This window comes from Salmo trutta, chromosome 10, assembly GCF_901001165.1.
Source record: "Salmo trutta chromosome 10, fSalTru1.1, whole genome shotgun sequence".
In the NCBI taxonomy this organism is placed as follows: Eukaryota; Metazoa; Chordata; class Actinopteri; order Salmoniformes; family Salmonidae; genus Salmo; species Salmo trutta.
Window position 1 is genome coordinate 38,764,171 of NC_042966.1, and position 21,894 is coordinate 38,786,064.

At 41.7% G+C, this 21,894-nt stretch overlaps 2 protein-coding genes across 2 annotated transcripts; one reads left to right on the forward strand and one right to left on the reverse strand.

Moving 5' to 3' along the window:
- Positions 1 to 2,401: 2,401 nt before the first annotated feature.
- Positions 2,402 to 3,679, forward strand: LOC115200893 (extensin-like). The gene has a single exon (XM_029764008.1). It carries the CDS (start codon positions 2,402 to 2,404, stop codon positions 3,677 to 3,679), a length of 1,278 nt encoding a protein of 425 aa, XP_029619868.1.
- A 7,877-nt stretch (positions 3,680 to 11,556) lies between these two features.
- Positions 11,557 to 20,217, reverse strand: tvp23b (trans-golgi network vesicle protein 23 homolog B (S. cerevisiae)). The gene is made up of 7 exons (XM_029765528.1): positions 20,138 to 20,217; positions 19,594 to 19,673; positions 19,307 to 19,451; positions 16,591 to 16,680; positions 12,544 to 12,669; positions 12,188 to 12,316; positions 11,557 to 11,982 (listed from the first exon to the last, which is right to left on the reverse strand). Exons 1-7 carry the CDS (start codon positions 20,147 to 20,149, stop codon positions 11,956 to 11,958), a joined length of 609 nt encoding a protein of 202 aa, XP_029621388.1. The 5' UTR covers positions 20,150 to 20,217; the 3' UTR covers positions 11,557 to 11,955.
- Positions 20,218 to 21,894: the final 1,677 nt, after the last annotated feature.

The following is a 21,894-nucleotide window of genomic DNA, read 5'->3' on the forward strand; positions in this document are numbered from 1 at the left end:
GATAGCCCAGCTCCACCTGTGGATGATACTGAGGATATGTTCCCAGAAGACCCACCAATGAGCAGTAGATAATGTCTGCTTCCCACCCTATTCACTTGTTTTGACCAGGGCGCAATTTTAGGACAAAGCCTGTGTATCAGTACAGATTACATGCGGCCTACACACAAAACATATTCATTATGGTTTTACTGCCCTCTGCTGGTAGGTACTAATGTTAGCTCTTCAAAGATGCCTAAGCAAATCAAACAACAGAGCAGACAGTGTTGTGTCCCAAATTGAACCCTATTCCCTACATTTGGCATTCTCAAAGTGGGGTACTGCTAGGGGTCCACGACCAGACCCCAAAATGTTGTTGTTTTTTTAAACATAAAATATTTGTTTAATGAATATTACTAACAACGACAAATTAAATGAACTTTGTCAGGTGAGCCGTGGGATAAGTTTAAAGGGTGTAATACAATACAATGTAATATTATTAATTTCTGTTTGTAACCCTGGACAACATGATTGGCTCACATGGATATTGGTATCCACAGTACTGCACCAATTATACTTTTTTTTACATAAATGCTTCAAAATTGCAACATTTTCTATCTGCCTCATGACAAAATCTGTAGAATCGCAGGATATTAGCTTCATATTTTTTGATGCAACAACAAAATAATATCTCTGCCCCATGACAAAATGTGTAGAATTGCAGGACATTGACTTTTTAAACTCTTACATTTTCTCTCCGATGCCAAGAGGCGGGCCTAAAATGTTCCTTCCCAAGGCCAAAGACTTGGTTCGTCCATCCATCCACTGATGAAGTCATAGTAAAACTCCTTCTATGCTATTTTCATCTAACTCAAATTGTGTTCTGATTATGAGGGGGGGTCCCTGATGAATTTGGTATCACAAAAGGGGTCCCCGGACCCAATAAGTTTGAGAACCTCTGCCCTACATCAGGGCCACCACTAGAGTTTCATAACATTCGGGGCACAATCCTGAAGACCAGGAGCTGACGGGTTTGTGGGTCCGAGAATAAAAAGGCCTTCTCTAAAATAATTTCCTGCAACTATGTCATTTTACATGACTGGAGACATTACAATTGTTTGTGTTTGTGAAGAAGATCTGCATTGCTTTCAACTGCTAGACTAATGATCATGAGCACACCTCAATTTAGCTAACATTTCCCAGCCAAAATGTTATATTTGGAAAATCCTAAAACACCAAATTAGGCCTTACCTCATTATAAATCACTGTCAATCGTGAATGATCATTTCTTCATGTTTTACAGGTGAAACGTCGATGACACATGCATGCCAACCATTTGATCCCAATCAGTTTCATGACAATATGCATTTCGATCTTCTTGAACGATGTAAGGGTGGCTAACCGGTCGAACTAATCAAAGTTTAGAGCAGATGGTGTAAAACAAAGCATGAGAAAAAATATATATTTATATATATTCCAGCACAATCATCCTAAATAGTCATTATAAAGGACATGGTGTTTTTTGTTTTAACAGTAGACTGACATTATCATGCTATTATAGTCTGGTGGTTATGTAGAATACTAATGAATCATTAAGTGATCTTTGCGAGGCATACTGTAGCACCATTCTGAGAAGTGGCGCTCTGCGCACCCGCAGCACAACACCCCTGATTATAACGGTTGGATGACTCTAGGAGTTTCACATAACCACAGCTCTATGAACTAAGTGGCTTATTCAGTTGACTACAAATATTTATTTTTTTAAACACCATTGCAGCAGCGCAAAAGATTAGGGGCTGACCCAAAAAGTTGTGAAACAATGGGCACGCGCGCAGATCACTTTTGTCAAGTCAATTGTCACCACCTTTCAAAGTGTGTTGTTGCATTCTGGGGATAAAAACTGTCAGACTTGCGCCTACATGTCAACTCCATGAACTTTACAAAAATCCTATGATCAAAGGTCATGAAGTTCTGGCTTCAGTTGACTGCAAGTTCCTGCAGTTGTTCTTCATCAACTTCATCCTGCAGCCATCGCCTGCATTGTGGGAGGCTCTATCGTCAACCAATCATTAGGCTGTTTTTATTTGACCCACACGAACGTGACCAAAGACATGACTGAAACAGGAACCAAATTACCGCAATTAATGTGTACAGTGGATATATTCAAATAAATGTGATATTTGAAACTCTCTCTCACTAATTGATTGTACAATGTATACACACTATTTTTATTATTTCAGAGTGTGTGATATGGGTGTTCAATACATGTTGATTTAGACATTATAAACTATACCTTTTATAAACAATGGCAACACTGCCATATTGATCTGAGCCTTGCTGTTGGAAAACCATATTAGTGCCCGACTTTCGGCCGACTTCAGATGCACCTCCCCCCGACCCCAGATGCACCTCCCCCCGACTTCAGATGCACCTCCCCCCGACTTCAGAAGCACCTCCCCCCGACTTCAGAAGCACCTCCCACCGACCCCAGATGCACCTCCCCCCGACTTCAGAAGCACCTCCCGACTTCAGAAGCACCTCCCCCGACTTCAGAAGCACCTCCCCCGACTTCAGAAGCACCTCCCCCGACCTCAGATGCACCTCCCCCAACTTCAGAAGCACCTCCCCCCGACCCCAGATGCACCTCCCCCTGACTTCAGATGCACCTCCCCCTGACTTCAGATGCACCTCCCCCCGACCTCAGAAGCACCTCCCCCCGACTTCAGAAGCACCTCCCCCCGACCCCAGATGCAACTCCCCCGACCCCAGATGCACCTCCCCCCGACCCCAGACGCACCTCCCCCCGACCCCAGACGCACCTCCCCCCGACCCCAGACGCACCTCCCCCCGACCCCAGATGCACCTCCCCCCGACCTCAGAAGCACCTCCCCCCGACTTCAGAAGCACCTCCCCCCGACTTCAGATGCACCTCCCCCCGACTTCAGATGCACCTCCCCCCGACTTCAGAAGCTCCTCCCCCCGACACACCCCCCCGACACACCCCCCCCGACCCCAGATGCACCTCCCCCCGACCCCAGATGCACCTCCCCCCGACTTCAGATGCACCTCCCCCGACCCCAGATGCACCTCCCCCCGACCCCAGATGCACCTCCCCCCGACCCCAGATGCACCTCCCCCCGACTTCAGAAGCACCTTCCCTCGACTTCAGAAGCACCTCCCCCCGACCCCAGATGCAACTCCCCCGACCCCAGATGCACCTCCCCCCGACCCCAGACGCACCTCCCCCCGACCCCAGACGCACCTCCCCCCGACCCCAGACGCACCTCCCCCCGACCCCAGATGCACCTCCCCCCGACCTCAGATGCACCTGCCCCCAACCCCAGATGCACCTGCCCCCGACCCCAGAAGCACCTCCCCCCGACTTCAGAAGCACCTCCCCCCGACTTCAGAAGCACCTCCCCCCGACTTCAGATGCACCTCCCCCCAACTTCAGATGCACCTCCCCCCGACTTCAGAAGCTCCTCCCCCCGACACACCCCCCCCGACCCCAGATGCACCTCCCCCTGACCCCAGATGCACCTCCCCCCGACTTCAGATGCACCTCCCCCGACCCCAGATGCACCTCCCCCCGACCCCAGATGCACCTCCCCCCGACCCCAGATGCACCTCCCCCCGACTTCAGAAGCACCTTCCCTCGACTTCAGAAGCACCTTCCCCCGAGAGGTTACAGATTGTAATGTGACATAACCAATTGTTTCCCCTATCCATTATACTGGGAGGTACAGGTTTGCCTATACAAAATGTCACTGTATCATAAGAACAAAGTTAAAGTGAGAAATGGAGAAGGTTAGTATTGTATAGCCAGATTTTTAACAATGATTCGATAGGCAATGTGCTAGAGTTCAGTGGCACATTGGGGATGTAGTCCGCCGTAAAAAAAAACAACGAAGAAGAAGAAGGTTAATCAGACTGCCTTGGGTGTATCTCAACAGTCCACATCCTATCGTTTCTCATTTCCCACGAATCGAGAACAAAGATAGTATCGCCAATATAAGGTTAGTTCTCTGCGACATTTTGTATAGGCAAACCTGTATCTCTCAGTATAATGGATAGGGGAAAAAATGTATTAAATCACATTACAATCTGTAGTTACCTCATCTGGTGATTTGCCAACATGTGTAGGGTCATCTGAAAAGGTTCTGTTCCTTCCCACTCAGAACCAACACTAGACAGCAGCCAGCTACCGCATCATAAGAACAAAGTTAAAGTGAGAAATGGAGAAATGTAGTATTGCATAGCCAGATTTTTAACAATGATTTGACAGGCAATGTGCTAGAGTTCAGTGGCACTGCCCTCGTTAAGCCTATCAGAGCCTCCGGTCCAGGATGTAAGTAAGTGTTCCTTCACTGGAACGCTTCAAAGGGAACACAGAGTACCTGGCACAAGTGAAACAGGGTAATCAGACATGGCAGCAACACAACTTTTGTTTTGCTTTTGACTAGTTGAATAAAGGTTAAACAAAAAAAATGACTAATACATTTTATTTTTTTAAATTGGGGATGTAGTCCACCGTAAAACCCCAACGAAGAAGACGAAGAAGGCAAAGAAGAAGTTTAAATCAGACTGCCTTGGGTGTATCTCAACAGTCCACATCCTATCGTTTCTCGTATCTGCACTCATCCGATAACACAGTATAGATGAAAGTCATATGTAATCTGCCACCGCAGGGGACATGGTTTGTTGCTTCCATGTGTTTGTTGAAGTGAAATAGATTGGCATTGGGCTAGTAGAAAATTGTGTTTGCAATATAGTGGTAATATTAATCAAGTTCTTAATAGATAGTAGCTAAAACATTTAATTGTATGAAAACAAAACCTGCTATGTGCCAGGAGTGTCCTGCATTGAAATCCTCCAGGACATTCATTGGACAGTCATTTCCTGCTGTTAAGGCCGGCATGTACCTTCAAAAAAGGTGTAAAAAAAATAAAAAATACATAATGTTTTCGACCAGAAAACAATACATTAAAGGGATACTTTGGGATTTTGACAATAAGTCAGATGAACTCATGGATACAATTTTTATGTCTCTGTGTCCAGTATGAAGGAAGTTAAGAGGTAGTTTTGCGAGCCAATGCTAAATAGCATTAGCACAACGACTGGTAGTCTATGGGTATCTGCTAGCATGACTCCCTTCATATTGGACACAGGGAGATCCATTTTTTTTATCCACGAGTTCATCTGACTCTGAGGAAGTATATAATGGGCATCATTGACATTATAACGCTTGCAGAGCTGTCTAATGGGAAAATGAAGGGACACTTTATGGGCAGAGGCGATCTGCCATATTCATCGTCTCCTTTGCCCAGATACTGGTTGAGATCAAGAGTATAGAAGGTCGTTGAATACCAGTACAGAGACGCCATCTGATCTGGACAAGCCTGCACAAAAGAGGGATCTAATTTGTAGTATATTTTTGCTTCTTTCTCTTGTGTGTATTTTTACCTTTGACTCAACTTGGCTTAGTACAAGCCACAGTTGACTACAGGTGCAACCTGGACTCAGGGTTAGACGTAACATAGTAAATGTGAATCAAATTGTATTTCACACATGCGCCAAATAAAACAGGTGTAGACTTTGCAGTGAAATGCTTACTTACAAGCCCTTAAACAACAACGCAGTTTTAACAAAATACCTTTTAAAAAAAAGTATGAGAAAGAATAAGAAATAATTAAAGAGTAACAGTAAAGTAATAGCGAGGCTATATACAGGGTACCGGTACAGAGTCAATGTGCAGGGGCACCGGTTAGTTGAGGTAGCATGTACATGTAGGTAGAGTTATTAAAGTGACTATGCATAAATAATAACAGAGAGTAGCAGCGGCGTGGGGGGGCAATGCAAATAGTCCGGGTTGCCATTTGATTAGCAGTTCAGAAGTCTTATGTCTTAGGGGTAGAAGCTGTTTAGAGGCCTCTTGGACCTAGACTTGGTGCTCCAGTACCGCTTGCCGTGCGGTAGCAGAGAGAAAAGTCTATGACTAGGGTGGCTGGAGTCTTTGACAATTTTTAGGGCCTTCCTCTGACACCGCCTGGTATAGAGGTCCTGGATGGCAGGAAGCTTGGCCCCAGTGATGTACTGAGCCGTACGCACTACCCTATGTAGTGCCTTGCGGTCGGAGGCCGAGCAATTGCCATACCAGGCAGTGATGCAACCAGTCAGGATGCTCTCGATGGTGCAGCTGTAAAACCTTTTGAGGATCTGAGGACCCATGTCAAATCTTTTCAGTCTCCTGAGGGGGAATAGGTTTTGTCGTGCCCTCTTCACGACTGTCTTGGTGTGCTTGGACAATGTTAGTTTGTTGGTGATGTGGACACCAAGGAACTTGAAGCTCTCAACCTGCTCCACTACAGCCCCATCGATGAGAATGGGGGCATGCACAGTCCTCCTTTTCCTGTAGTCCACGATCATCTCCTTTGTCTTGATCACGTTGAGGGAGAGGTTGTTGTCCTTGCACAATACGGTCAGGTCTCTGATCTCCTCCCTATAGGCTGTCTCATCGTTGTCGGTGATCAGGCCTACCACTGTTGAATCATCAGCTAACTTAATGATGGTGTTGGAGTCGTGCCTAGCCATGCAGTCATGAGTGAACAGGGAGTACAGGAGGGGGCTGAGCACGCACCCCTGAGGGGCCCGTGTGTTGAGGATCAGCGTGGCGGATGTGTTGTTACCTACCCTTACCACCTGGGGGCGGCCCGTCAGGAAGTCCAGGATCCAGTTGCAGAGGGAGGTGTTTAGTCCCAGGGTCCTTAGCTTATTGATGAGCTTTGAGGGCACTATGGTATTGAACGCTAAGCTGTAGTCAATGAATAGCATTCTCACATAGGTGTTCCTTTTGTCCAGGTGGGAAAGGACAGAGTGGAGTGCAATAGAGACTGCATCATCTGTGGATCTGTTGGGGCGGTATGCAAATTGGAGTGGGTAAAGGGTTTCTGGGATGATGGTGTTAATATGAGCCATGACCAGCCTTTCAATGCACTTCCTGGCTACAGACGTGAGTGCTACGGGTCGGTAGTCATTTAGGCAGGTTACCTTAGTGTTCTTGTGCACAGGCACTATGGTGGTCTGCTTAAAACATGTTGGTATTACAGACTCAGACAGGGAGAGGTTGAAAATGTCAGTGAAGATACTTGCTAGTTGGTCAGCGCATGCTCGCAGTACACGTTCTGGTAATCCGTCTGGCCCTGAGGCCTTGTGAATGTTGACCTGTCTAAATGTAGCGGGTCTTATATGCACCACAGGAGAACCAAGAAATGAAGAGCGACACCACAGCTGTCTTTACGGCTTTTATGTTGATCTGCAATAGTATTGTGAAAAGACAGGACAGGAACACATCAGTCTCCAATGCACCATCTGACAAGTTGTTCTTTCTCTCTCAGTGTTTTCTCAGACTCACACAATCACACTCATACATAAAGCTATAATGTATACTATAAAATAATAACCAGTCTTCAATACAAAGAATGTATAATCTTAATTCTTAGACAATAGAACCATACCTGCAATAGTATTGTGAAAAGACAGGACAGGAACACATCAGTCTCCAATGCACCATCTGACAAGTTGTTCTATACAGGAGCATGAAGAAAGGTAAAACACATATCCTGTCTCACATCCCCAATACATTGCTAGGTGCTTTCAGTGTTGACAGTACCAAAATACAACAACTCATGTACAAAAACACTGCAACACAAACAAGTTACAACGTGAAATCGCCTCTATCCCATTCAGACTTTAGAGGACCAAACTACATCTCCCATAAGGCAACGCCAGCACCAGTCGGCAGCTCAGCTAACCGTCTGCCTCACAGAAAGGCATGCTAGCTAGCAACAGCAGCACTTTTAGCACTCTGTAAACTATATTAATAACAACAATAAAACTCTGAAAGTTACATGTTTCAATAGTCTCACACTCCCTTATAACAATATCTACAGCATTAACCTTGGGATGTTTTATTTATTTCACGTTATGGACTTCTACAAAGGAGTCATCTGAAACACATACCTTTCTCTCTGTTTTCTCGGACTGAGGAGAATGGGAGCTACGGGTAGTACCAGGGTGTTAGTAGGCGACGCAAGCACCCAGATGAAATAAAATACATTTAATGAAACAAAACCCAAAGATGTTAACATCATTCAGCTACTGTAGCTGCCTACCTAACATCAACAAGCAGCACCAGTAGCACAAGAATTAAAAATAGACACCAAAAGTAAAGTTCCTGGCGATCATAGAGATCTGACTCCCCATTTCTGTCTGAACTACGAATATTCCTGTTCGCGGGCTTTGGCCACTGACCCTCAACCTGGTTGTTCTGTTCTTCGTTGTGTACTATTCTAATAACTTGAAGTTTGATGGAATAACCATTTTAACTCTACTACATAAAGGTCTTACTCACATCGGCTGCAGAGAGCGTGATCACACAGTCTTCCAGTACAGCTGGTGCTCTCATGCATGTTTCAGTGTTATTTGCTTCGAAGCGAGCATAGAAGTAATTTAGCTCATCCGGTAGGCTCGTTTCACTGGGCAGCTCTCGGCTGTGCTTCCCTTTGTAGACTGTAATGGTTTGCAGGCCCTGCCACATCCGACAAACATCAGAGCCGGTGTAGTAAGACTCGATCTTAGTCCTGTATTGACGCTTTGCCTGTTTGATGGTTCGTCGGAGGGCATAGGGGGATTTATTATAAGCTTCCGGGTTAGAGTCCCGCTCCTAGAAAGCGGCAGCTCTAGCCTTTAGCTCAGTGCGGATGCTGCCTGTAATCCGTGGTTTCTGGTTGGGGTATGTACAGTGAGGGAAAAAAGTATTTGATCCTCTGCTGATTTTGTATGTTTGCCCACTGACAAAGAAATGATCAGTCTATAATTTTAAAGGTAGGTTTATTTGAACAGTGAGAGACAGAATAACAACAACAAAAAATCCAGAAAAACGCATGTCAAAAATATTATAAATTAATTTGCATTTTAATGAGGGGTATTTGACCCCCTCTTAATCAGAAAGATTTCTGTCTCCCAGGTGTCTTTTATACAGGTAACGAGCTGAGATTAGGAGCACACTCTTAAAGGCAGTGCTCCTAATTTCAGTTTGTTACCTGTATAAAAGACACCTGTCCACAGACGCAATCAATCAATCAGATTCCAAACTCTCCACCATGGCCAAGACCAAAGAGCTCTCCAAGGATGTCAGGGACAAGATTGTAGACCTACACAAGGCTGGAATGGGCTACAAGACCATCGCCAAGCAGCTTGGTGAGAAGGTGACAACAGTTGGTGCGATTATTCGCAGATTGAAGAAACACAAAAGAACTGTCAATCTCCCTTGGCCTGGGGCTCCATGCAAGATCTCACCTCGTGGAGTTGCAATGATCATGAGAACGGTGAGGAAACAGCCCAGAACTACACGGGAGGATCTTGTCAATGATCTCAAGGCAGCTGGGACCATAGTCACCAAGAAAACAACTGGTAACACACTACGCCGTGAAGGACTGAAATCCTGCAGCGCCCGCAAAGTCCCCCTGCTCAAGAAAGCACATATACATGCCCGTCTGAAGTTTGCCAATGAACATCTGAATGATTCAGAGGACAACTGGGTGAAAGTGTTGTGGTCAGATGAGACCAAAATGGAGCTCTTTGGCATCAACTCAACTCGCCGTGTTTGGAGAAGGAGGAATGCTGCCTATGACCCCAAGAACACCATCACCACCGTCAAACATGAAGGTGGAAACATTATGCTTTGGGGGTGTTTTTCTGCTGAGGGGACAGGACAACTTCACCGCATCAAATGGACGATGGACGGGGCCATGTACCGTCAAATCTTGGGTGAGAACCTCCTTCCCTCAGCCAGGGCATTGAAAATGGGTCGTGGATGGGTATTCCAGCATGACAATGACCCAAAACACACGGCCAAGGCAACAAAGGAGTGGCTCAAGAAGAAGCACATTAAGGTCTTGGAGTGGCCTAGCCAGTCTCTAGACCTTAATCCCATAGAAAATCTGTGGAGGGAGCTGAAGGTTCGAGTTGCCAAACGTCAGCCTCGAAACCTTCATGACTTGGAGAAGATCTGCAAAGAGGAGTGGGACAAAATCCCTCCTGAGATGTGTGCAAACCTGGTGGCCAACTACAAGAAACGTCTGACTCTGTGATTCTCAACAAGGGTTTTGCCACCAAGTACTAAGTCATGTTTTGCAGAGGGGTCAAATACTTATTTCCCTCATTAAAATGCAAATCCTTTTATAACATTTTTGACATGCGTTTTTCTGGATTTTTTTGTTGTTATTCTGTCTCTCACTGTTCAAATAAACCTACTATTAAAATTATAGACTGATAATATCTTTGTAAGTGGCCAAACGTACAAAATCAGCAGGGGATCAAATACTTTTTTACCTCACTGTACGTATGGTCACTGTGGGGACGATGTCATCGATGCACTTATTGATGAAGCCAATGACAGATGTGATGTACTCCTCAATGCCATTGGAGGAATCCCGGAACATGTTCCAGTCTTTAATAGCAAAACAGTCCTTTATCTTAGCATCTGCTTCATCTGACCACTTTTTTATTGATCTAGTCACTGGTGCTTCCTGCTTTGATTTTTGCTTGTAAGCAGGAATCAGGAGGATAGAATTATGGTCAGATTTGAGTTACTGTAGTCAAATTGCAATCTTTTTTTGTTAGGGAACATTTACTGTGCACTCATCGTTTGAATAAGTTACACTCATAACATGCATACAAATGGTAGAAAATAAGACAAATTCAACTGTCAAAGTAGTTAATTGCCAGAGTCAAGCTAGCTAAGTTACCCTTCTGATTACCTCGGTCGGGATCAACCTGAGCGTTCGTGTCAAACGTGGATACAGAATAAAGGCTACTAATATGGAAAATATATTTAGCAAAAGCTTTCAAAAAATAATAACAATGACACCCAGAATGATCATTGGCTGGGGAGGGACAATCAACAAGAGATCGCTTCCCTATATGTCTTCTTCACATCGGTCATGGACAGCGGCCATCTTTGTTGTGGCAGAAAATCTTGCAATAATGTACCACAAGGTGTCGCTAACATTTGTGGAGCAATGGACCTAACTTATGACCAACATGCATGACTGATGTTAAGCAGGCTCATGAGTTACTAAGTACTGATTTAACTACAACACATCATTTTATCTAATACCTTCCCATAAAGTTCCCATAAGTAAAACTACAAATCAGAGGGGGTTGATGTTTCTGTGTGTACTTTATTTATTTAACTAGGCAAGTCAGTTATTAAGAACACATTTTTATTTTACAACAAAGGCCTACCCCTCCCCTAACCCGGACGACGCTTGGCCAATTCTGCACCACCCTATGGGACTCCCAATTATGTCCAGTTGTGATACAGCCCGGGATCGAACAAGGGTCTGTAGTGAAGCTTCTAGCACTGAGATGCAATGCCTTAGACCATTGCGCCACTTGGGGGCCTTACTCTTTGACACCAAACATCTAAGTAAAATTAAAGATGTCAGATTCCAAAAAGTTTAGTAGTGTAGAATGCACCTCACGCAGTACATCCAAAATAACTCAAAAACACACATGTCATTTTGAAATGTTATAAATGTATTTGCACAAAAACATGAACACATGACCTTGATGTTCTATATTTACAACCATCAATATTATACAGGCAACATGTTTGTATAATACAAGTCAGAAACAACATGTCATTGTATTGTATAAAGTCTAGGGATAATATGCAAAACAACAAAACAGATAAGGGATTTGCTTTGAGTCAGTATAGCTACAGTGGAAAAACGTACTTATCTACAAATTATGCTATTTCTCTCGAAATGGTATCAAAATGGGAAAACTCATCAAAGGTAAGCAATGTCCCAAAAGATTTCTATTAAGTATTAGTTGCTAGTAAAACTCCAGATATACAACGGCATTCAGAATAATGCAAACATATCTTCAAATCTAAAGAGTAGTCGTCCTTCTTTATGATTCCTCTTGTTTAGTCATTGCCTGTCAGAGAAAACACACAAAACAAAAACAACATTAGATATAACATCCTGATCCAATAAACGCAAACAATTCTTGTCCATTTCCGGAAGGCCAATCTACGTTGCATCCCGATTCTCCACCCTTCTCCTGAAGTGTGTCAGGGCGCTTTCAAGGGCACACTTCTGAAATTAAATGAAATTCTGAGATGAGGCATTAGAAAAGTTACCTGTTTAAGAAACTGCCGTCCGAAATAGTTAGTAGCCATGTTCTTCAAGTTCGTCCTACTGCCCACTTTACATCGAACATAGCCATACAGGTTAGCCCCCTGTAGCACCACGCCCATGATCACCACGGCCTGGGTGGAGGAGAGGGAGACGTTGACAACAGGGACTTGCACACCACTTTTCACACTAATCAACCTCATTATGAGAGAGTATGGCGCTGGCGATACCAAGCTCGTGGGGTACAATTCCCGGAGTGATCCCGTAGACAAAAAATAAATCATGCACTCAATGTACTGTAAGCCACTTTGGGTACAAGTGTCTGCTAAGTGGTATATGCAGTATTTATATTAAAACTAACCAGCCACTTAATCTTGAAGGAGAAGAGGGTGCTGAAGACAAAGAAGACCCAGATGACAGGACACACGACTAGACCCAGCCAGAAGATCCTCGACTCGGAGTCTGACACCAGCTGCTTTGAATTCCCCTGAGGAAGATAGGCATTTCACAGATGTGAGAATAACCTACTAGCTTGTTGACCAAGTTAGTATTTGGCAATATAACATTTTGGGTCAATTCTATAATTGAGGGTTATAATGCTTAGAATCAAATCAAACTTTATTTGTCACATGCACCGAATACAACAAGTGTAGACTTTACCATGAAATGCTTACTTACAAGCCCTCAAGCAGTTCAAGAAGAGTTAAGAAAATATTTACCAAATAGACTAAAATAAAAAGTGCATCTAAAAGAATGTACAGTTGTGGCCAAAAGCTTTGATAATGACACAAATATTCACTAAGTCTGCAGCCTCAGTTTGTATGATGGCAATTTGCATATACTCCAGAATGTTATGAAGAGTGATCAGATGAATTGCAAAGACCCTCTTTGCCATGCAAATTAACTGAATCCCCAAAACACATTTCCACTGCATTTCAGCCCTGCCACAAAAGGACCAGCTGACATCATGTCAGTGATTCTCTCGTTAACACAGGTGTGAGTGTTGACGAGGACAAGGCTGGAGATCACTCTGTCATGCTGATTGAGTTTGAATACCAGACTGGAAGCTTCAAAAGGAGGGTGGTGCTTGGAATCACTGTTCTTCCTTCCTCAACCATGGTTACCTGCAAGGAAACACGTACCGTCATCATTGCTTAGCACAAAGAGGGCTTCACAGGCAAGGATATTGCTGCCAGTAAGATTGCACCTAAATCAACCATTTATCAGATCATCAAGAACTTCAAGGAGAGTGGTTCAATTGTTGTGAAGAAGGCTTCAGGGCGCCCAAGAAAGTCCAGCAAGCGCCAGGACCGTCTCCTAAAGTTGATTCAGCTGTGGGATAGGGGCACCACCAGTACAGAGCTTGTAGGCAGGTGTGAGTGCATCTGCACGCACAGTGAGGCGAAGACTTCTGGAGGATGGCCTGGTGTCAAAAAGGGCAGCAAAGAAGCCACTTCTCTCCAGGAAAAACATCAGGGACAGACTGATATTCTGCAAAAGGTACAGGGATTGGACTGCTGAGGACTGGGGTAAAGTCATTTTCTCTAATGAATCCACTTTCCGATTGTTTGGGGAATCTGGAAAAAAGCTTGTCCGGAGAAGACAAGGTGAGCGATGCCATGAGTCCTGTGTCATGCCAACAGTAAAGCATCCTGAGACCATTCATGTGTGGGGTTGCTTCTCAGCCAAGGGAGTGGGCTCACTCACAATTTTGCCTAAGAACACAGCCATGAATTAAGAATGGTACCAACACATCCTCTGAGAGCAACTTCTCCCAACCATCCAGGAACAGTTTGGTGATGAACAATGCCTTTTCCAGCATGATGGAGCACCTTGCCATAAGGCAAAAGTGATAACTAAGTGGCTCGGGGAAAAAAAACATCGATATTTTGGGTCCATGGTCAGGAAACTCCCCAGACCTTAATCCCATTGAGAACTTGTGGTCAATCCTCAAGAGGCAGGTGGACAAACAAAAACCCACAAATTCTGACAAACTCCAAGCATTGAATATGCAAGAATGGGCTGCCATCAGTCAGGATGTGGCCCAGAAGTTAATTGACAGCATGCCAGGGTGGATTGCAGAGGTCTTGAAAAAGAAGGGTCGAAACTGCAAATATTGGCTCTTTGCATCAACTTCATGTAATTGTCAATAAAAGCCTTTGACACTTATGAAATGCTTGTAATTATACTTCAGTATTCCATAGTAACATCTGACAAAAATATCTAAAGACACTGAGGCAGCAGACTTTGTGAAAATTAATATGTGTGTCATTCTCAAAACTTTTGGCCACGACTGTAAACCCTAAGACTGTATGCAGTAGGTGGAGTCAGATATTACCAACTAATAGGCTTTGTTATGGAGTAAATCAATTTGAATTCAATCACTTTTGACAGACCCCCCCCTTTTGATTTGAACAAAACCTTCCATACGTATTTGCCCATTATAGAAGTGGTTAGAAAATGAGTGACTTTTTGGACCTGAATGCCAAAACATTCAGGAGATAAAAGGTGCTCAGTTGACCCATTTTACATACCCCAACATACCATGATACATTCATGTCTTCATCACTGGAAAAGATACATGGTTGAGTTTGATATCATGTAAACGCTTACAAACAGGGTTGTCAAACTATTTAATCATTTCAGGATAATTGTATTTTTAAATAAATAAGTTTAAAAATATCATATTTGAATATGATGTATCTTAGACCATATTATACATAATCGAAGGCAGGGATGTGGCAACTGGCACGGCCCCGCTTTTTTAGGCCCGCAGATAAAACATTTGTTTTGGAACTCAATTGGGGTCTCAACTTACAGTTGAGAGTTAGAATAGTAGAATACACAAGATGCAATTTAGATTTTTGGTTGTTTATCAGCAGTTTCTCTCTTGTTATGTCAGTCACTGACAGTCACTCAATTAGACCTTGTCAGCTGACATTTTTGAGAATGGTAAGTTAGTCTAGCCAACTGTCTAAACTTGTAGTAATCATGGTCAAATTGCCAACCAGGGGGCCCCCATTGATTTTGTTAGTCACACTCACTAAGATATACTAAAAAACTGCAAACATTTATTTCCACACTACATTTTAAATGGCATGAAATGAGTTATAAAATTGCAAAGTATTCTATCCACCCTATGGCAAAATGTGTAGAATTGCAGCAGACTTGTTTTAAAACTGCAGCATTTCCTCTACGTCCCATGTCAAAATGTGTAGAATTGCAGCAGACTTGTTTTAAAACTGCAGCATTTTCTCTATGGCCCATGTCAAAATGTGTAGAATTGCAGGAAATTAACTCTGAACGTTTTTTTTCTTCTCCCTTTTCTCTCCACTGTCAAGGGGGAGATTCAAGAGCATGTGTGGGTATGGGTATGCCTCTGCAGACTCTAATGAGGCCCCCACCCCGATGAAAGTTCCCCATCCCTGATCTGAGGTTTTTGTGTTGTCTCAACCGATGGCGGGCACACAGCATGCTATTGAATGCAGTGTGGTGTCATGTTTTGGCTGATGAATGTACATATACGGGAATAAAATTGAAAATGTCAACTTTGACTTCAGTGGGAAAATCTGTCGTTTTATATTATACTCTCAATACTCCATAGGAAACCTATTGAAATCATAGAAATACAGATAATAGAATAGACATGACCATTTAAGTTCACATTCGACAGTGGGTGGACTGGCTGTGATCTTTGTGGTAGTAATTAGAAGTTAACATTTCTATTCAATTTCAATGGTGTACCAGCTAAATTGCAGTTGTCTGAAGGGATAGGTCCATTCTACAATTTATATATCTATGATTGAAATGACACCCACCCTGTATTCAAGAGCATGTTGTTTCTCAACAGATGGCAGGCACCACACAAAAACCTCAGATTATGTGAAATAGGGTCTAAATTACAACATATGTGAATATGAAAAAAATATTGAGTTCACACATTTTTAGATCATTGACGTTAAAGGTTTTAAACTTTTTTTTCAAGAAATAATAAAATATAGTTTGATAAAAATGTTTGTAAGTTTTTACATGATATCAAACTCAACCATGTATCTTTTCCAGTGATGAAGACATGAATGTATCATGGTATGTTGGGGTATGTAAAATGGGTCAACTGAGCACCTTTTATCTCCTGAATGTTCTGGTATTCAGGTCCAAAAAGTCACTCATTGTCTAACCACTTCTACCATGGGCCAAACATGTATGGAAAATGTTGTTTAAATCAAAAGGGATGCTGTCAAAAAAAGTGATTGAATTCAAATGGATTTACCCATAAAAATCCAGAGTCGATACAGGTTCTATGGAACTAGGTTTGACCCTAAAGACGAAGGTATTTCAGTAGAGGGTAGTAGTTCGTTGGGTAGTTAGTTACTGCCTGCCCAGAAGGACTGGGATGTGTGTGATCTACCTTTCTGGACTCAAACACCCAGTGGCTTTTTCCATCGTCATCCACCTGGTTCCACCATCTCAGGCCCACCATCAACCGGCCTGTGATATTCTGAAATATAGTATTTGGTGTTAATACATAATTAGGCTACTTACTTAAAGCAAAAGAAAAAAAGAGGTTTGACAATATTTACACTTGGTCTATTGATATTCTATTGCTGTTCTATTGATGTTCCATCGATATTCTATTGATGTTCTATTGCTGTTCTATTGATATTCTATTGCTATTCTACTGCTGTTCCATCGATATTCTATTGGATGTTCTATTGCTGTTCTATTCATATTCTATTCATATTCTATTGATGTTCTATTGATATTCTATTGATATTCCATTGCTGTTCCATGGATATTCTATTGGATGTTCAATTGCTGTTCCATCGATATTCTATTGCTGTTCCATCGATATTCTATTGCTGTTCCATCGATATTCTATTGGATGTTCTATTGCTGTTCTATTGATGTTCTATTGCTGTTCCATCGATATTCTATTGATGTTCTATTGATGTTCTATTCATATTCTATTGCTGTTCCATCGATATTCTATTGGATGTTCTATTGCTGTTCCATCGATATTCTATTGGATGTTCTATTGATGTTCCATCGATATTCTATTGGATGTTCTCTTGCTGTTCCATCGATATTCTATTGGATGTTCTATTGATGTTCCATCGATATTCTATTGCTGTTCCATCGATATTCTATTGCTGTTCTATTGGATGTTCTATTGATATTCTATTGCTGTTCCATCGATATTCTACTGGATGTTCTATTGCTGTTCCATCGATATTCTATTGGATGTTCTATTGATGTTCCATCGATATTCTATTGGATGTTCTCTTGCTGTTCCATCGATATTCTATTGCTGTTCCATCGATATTCTATTGCTGTTCTATTGGATGTTCTATTGCTGGTCCATCCATATTCTATTGCTGTTACATCGATATTCTATTGCTGTTCTATTGATATTCTATTGCTGTTCTATTGATATTCTATTGCTGTTCCATCGATATTCTATTGGATGTTCTATTGCTGTTCCATCGATATTCTACTGGATGTTCTATTGCTGTTCCATCGATATTCTATTGCTGTTCCATCGATATTCTATTGATGTTCTATTGATATTCTATTGCTGTTCCATCGATATTCTACTGGATGTTCTATTGCTGTTCCATCGATATTCTATTGCTGTTCCATCGATATTCTATTGGATGTTCTATTGATATTCTATTGCTGTTCCATCAATATTCTACTGGATGTTCTATTGCTGTTCCATCGATATTCTATTGGATGTTCTATTGATGTTCCATCGATATTCTATTGGATGTTCTATTGATGTTCCATCGATATTCTATTGGATGTTCTCTTGCTGTTCCATCGATATTCTATTGCTGTTCCATCGATATTCTATTGCTGTTCTATTGGATGTTCTATTGCTGGTCCATCCATATTCTATTGCTGTTACATCGATATTCTATTGCTGTTCTATTGATATTCTATTGCTGTTCTATTGATATTCTATTGCTGTTCCATCGATATTCTATTGGATGTTCTATTGCTGTTCCATCGATATTCTATTGGATGTTCTATTGCTGTTCCATCGATATTCTATTGCTGTTCCATCGATATTCTATTGATGTTCTATTGATAATCTATTGCTGTTCCATCGATATTCTATTGCTGTTCTATTGCTGTTCCATCGATATTCTATTGGATGTTCTATTGCTGTTCTATTGCTGTTCTATTGCTGTTCCATCGATATTCTATTGGATGTTCTATTGCTGTTCTATTGCTGTTCTATTGATGTTCTATTGCTGTTCCATCGATATTCTATTGGATGTTCTATTGCTGTTCCATCGATATTCTATTCAATGTTCTATTGCTATTCCATCGATATTCTATTGATGTTCTATTCATATTCTATTGATATTCTATTGCTGTTCCATCGATATTCTATTGGATGTTCTATTGCTGTTCCATCGATATTCTATTGATGTTCTATTCATATTCTATTGATGTTCTATTGCTGTTCCATCGATATTCTATTGGATGTTCTATTGCTGTTCCATCGATATTCTATTGATATTCTATTGCTGTTCCATCGATATTCTATTCAATGTTCTATTGCTATTCCATCGATATTCTATTGATGTTCTATTCATATTCTATTGATATTCTATTGCTGTTCCATCGATATTCTATTGGATGTTCTATTGCTGTTCCATCGATATTCTATTGATATTCTATTGCTGTTCCATCGATATTCTATTCAATGTTCTATTACTGTTCCATCGATATTCTATTGGATATTCTATTGCTGTTCTATTGCTGTTCCTTCGATATTCTATTGGATGTTCTATTGCTGTTCCATCGATATTCTATTGATATTCTATTGCTGTTCCATCGATATTCTATTCAATGTTCTATTACTGTTCCATCGATATTCTATTGGATATTCTATTGCTGTTCTATTCATATTCTATTGATGTTCCATCAATATTCTATTGCTGTTCTATTCATATTCTATTGCTGTTCTATTCATATTCTATTGCTGTTCTATTCATATTCTATTGCTGTTCTATTCATATTCTATTGCTGTTCTATTGATATTATTTTGCTCTTACTGATCTATTAGTATTATATTATTATTCTTAACTGTTCTACTACTGTTTAGAGTCTACCTTAACGGTCCAGAAGTCAGCTGACAGGAAGAGGATGATGGTGACCATGCAGGCAATGAAGCTACTGCTGAGGAGCTCACAGAGCAGGTACACCAGGATGGCACTCATTCTGAAGAATAGGTGGAAGAAGGAGGCCACTGGATGCCTGGAAAACATGGTAAGAGCATGAACTTCTCATGCGTTTCTCAGCCAATACAGTAGGTTGAATTGATGTGTCGCTTCTATGTCGCCAGTGCATTATACCGTCTTGTGGATGAGCCACTGAGTGCAACGCTGTACCGACTTACTTGATTTTATTCTTCTTTGACTTTCCTCTGCCTGTGTCCTCCTCTGCATCAAACAGGGAGACGTCATCATCGTTGTCATCCTAGAAACATATGAAAGAAAACATTCATCACTCCATACATGTGATGTGAAAATGCTATAATCTGCATAGTTCATCCAATTGCATGCTAAAACTGTGATCCCGTAAAAAAAAAAGAGGCTACCTTTAGCTAGCTAGACAGCCAATACCTGGATTGTTACATGTCAACTTCACTAACCTCACTAGCTAGATATTGATTTGTTAGTGTTCGTGATTTGTTAGGTGGCTATTGTCATAAAATCACCAGTTTGTTAAATAGGCCTAACATGTAAACAAATCCTAGCTAACCGATAATGTTAGCATGCAAGCTAGGTTCTCTGAACGAGAGGTATATTTTCTCCATACGTCCCAGGACGATGAAATATTACGATGTGATTTCTTAGTAACATGTTTACCATACCAAATAACCAAACGTCATTCAAATCATTAAATGATTTCATGAAAGAAAGCGACAATTGACGACTTACCAGTCTCATCATTGTGAAAACTGCAGACGGGACTACACTTCCGGGTTACGCACTACGTCAAAGTGTATGACACTGACAATCACGAGTCAATGAAGATTATTTCCACGTTCAAAACAACTGGGAACTCGGAAATCTCTAACTTCCGACTTCAGTGCGTTCAAGAGAAAAAATAAAAAGAGCTCCGAGTGAATAATCGTTTATCGGTCAAGCAACTTGTACAAACATATACGTAAGTGGAATTATACATTCAAAATGCATATTTAGCAAAGAACATAAGCAAACACACAGGTTTAAGAAGAAAAAAACGAAGAAAAAAAAGTAATAGCTATTCTACTATATACTGCACATTCAATAATACATATGGTATGTAGTAGTGGTATATAGATGGAGGGTTAGTTGGTGGTGTGTAATAGTGGTATGTAGATGGTGGTGTGTAGTAGTGGTATATAGATGGTGGTATGTAATAGTGGTATGTAGATGGAGGGTTAGTTGGTGGTATGTAATAGTGGTATATAGATGGAGGGTTCGTTGGTGGTATGTAATAGTGGTATGTAGATGGAGGGTTAGTTGGTGGTATGTAATAGTGGTATATAGATGGAGGGTTAGTTGGTGGTGTGTAATAGTGGTATATAGATGGAGGGTTAGTTGGTGGTGTGTAATAGTGGTATATAGATGGAGGGTTAGTTGGTGGTGTGTAATAGTGGTATATAGATGGAGGGTTAGTTGGTGGTGTGTAATAGTGGTATATAGATGGAGGGTTAGTTGGTGGTGTGTAATAGTGGTATATAGATGGAGGGTTAGTTGGTGGTATGTAATAGTGGTATATAGATGGAGGGTTAGTTGGTGGTGTGTAATAGTGGTATATAGATGGAGGGTTAGTTGGTGGTGTGTAATAGTGGTATATAGATGGTGGTTGGTGGTATGTAATAGTGGTATATAGATGGAGGGTTAGTTGGTGGTATGTAATAGTGGTATATAGATGTTAGTTGGTGGTATGTAATAGTGGTATATAGATGTTAGTTGGTGGTATGTAATAGTGGTATATAGATGTTAGTTGGTGGTATGTAATAGTGGTATACAGATGTTAGTTGGTGGTATGTAATAGTGGTATATAGATGTTAGTTGGTGGTATGTAATAGTGGTATATAGATGTTAGTTGGTGGTATGTAGTAGTGGTATGTAGATATTAGTTGGTGGCTACATAGCTGATGCCTGCTGGACTGTTCATTTATCACGGTAGTCCACTTTGTTTATTTTTGTTTATCTGTCGGCCCTAGCCCCGAACTCAGGCCCTGTGTGTAGTTAACCGACCCTCTCTGCCCATTCATCGCCATTCATCGCCTGGGGGCAACAAGTTGCCTAGTGGTTAGAGCGTTGGACTAGTAACTGGAAGGTTGCAAGATCAAATCCCGAGCTGACAAGGTAAAAATCTGTCGTTCTGCCCCTGAACAAGGCAGTTAGCCCACTTCCCCAAGGCCATCATTGAATATAGGAATTTGTTCTTAACTGACTTGCCTAGTTAAATAAAGGTAAAGTTATTTATTTATTTATTTTACCTGTTGTTGTTGTCTTAGCTGATTAGCTGTTGTTGTCTTACCCTTTGTTGTCTTAGCTAGCTTTCCCAATCAACACCTGTGATTGCTTTATGCCTCCCTTTATGCCTCAATATGCCTTGTATACTGTTGTCTAGGATAGTTCCACTCTACATGCCTCAGATACCTCCTTTGTCCCACCTCCCACACATGCGGTGACCTCAC

Coding starts and splice junctions, on each gene's coding strand:
- LOC115200893 (XM_029764008.1), top strand. CDS start 2,402: ATGCACCTCCCCCCGACTTCAGAAGCACCTCCCCCCGACTTCAGAAGC.
- tvp23b (XM_029765528.1), bottom strand. Junction 12,670..16,590: donor GGGTGTTTGAGTCCAGAAAG/GTAGATCACACA, acceptor TATCTTCCTCAG/GGGAATTCAAAGCAGCTGGT. Junction 11,983..12,187: donor GACGGCAGTTTCTTAAACAG/GTAACTTTTCTA, acceptor TTTCTCTGACAG/GCAATGACTAAACAAGAGGA.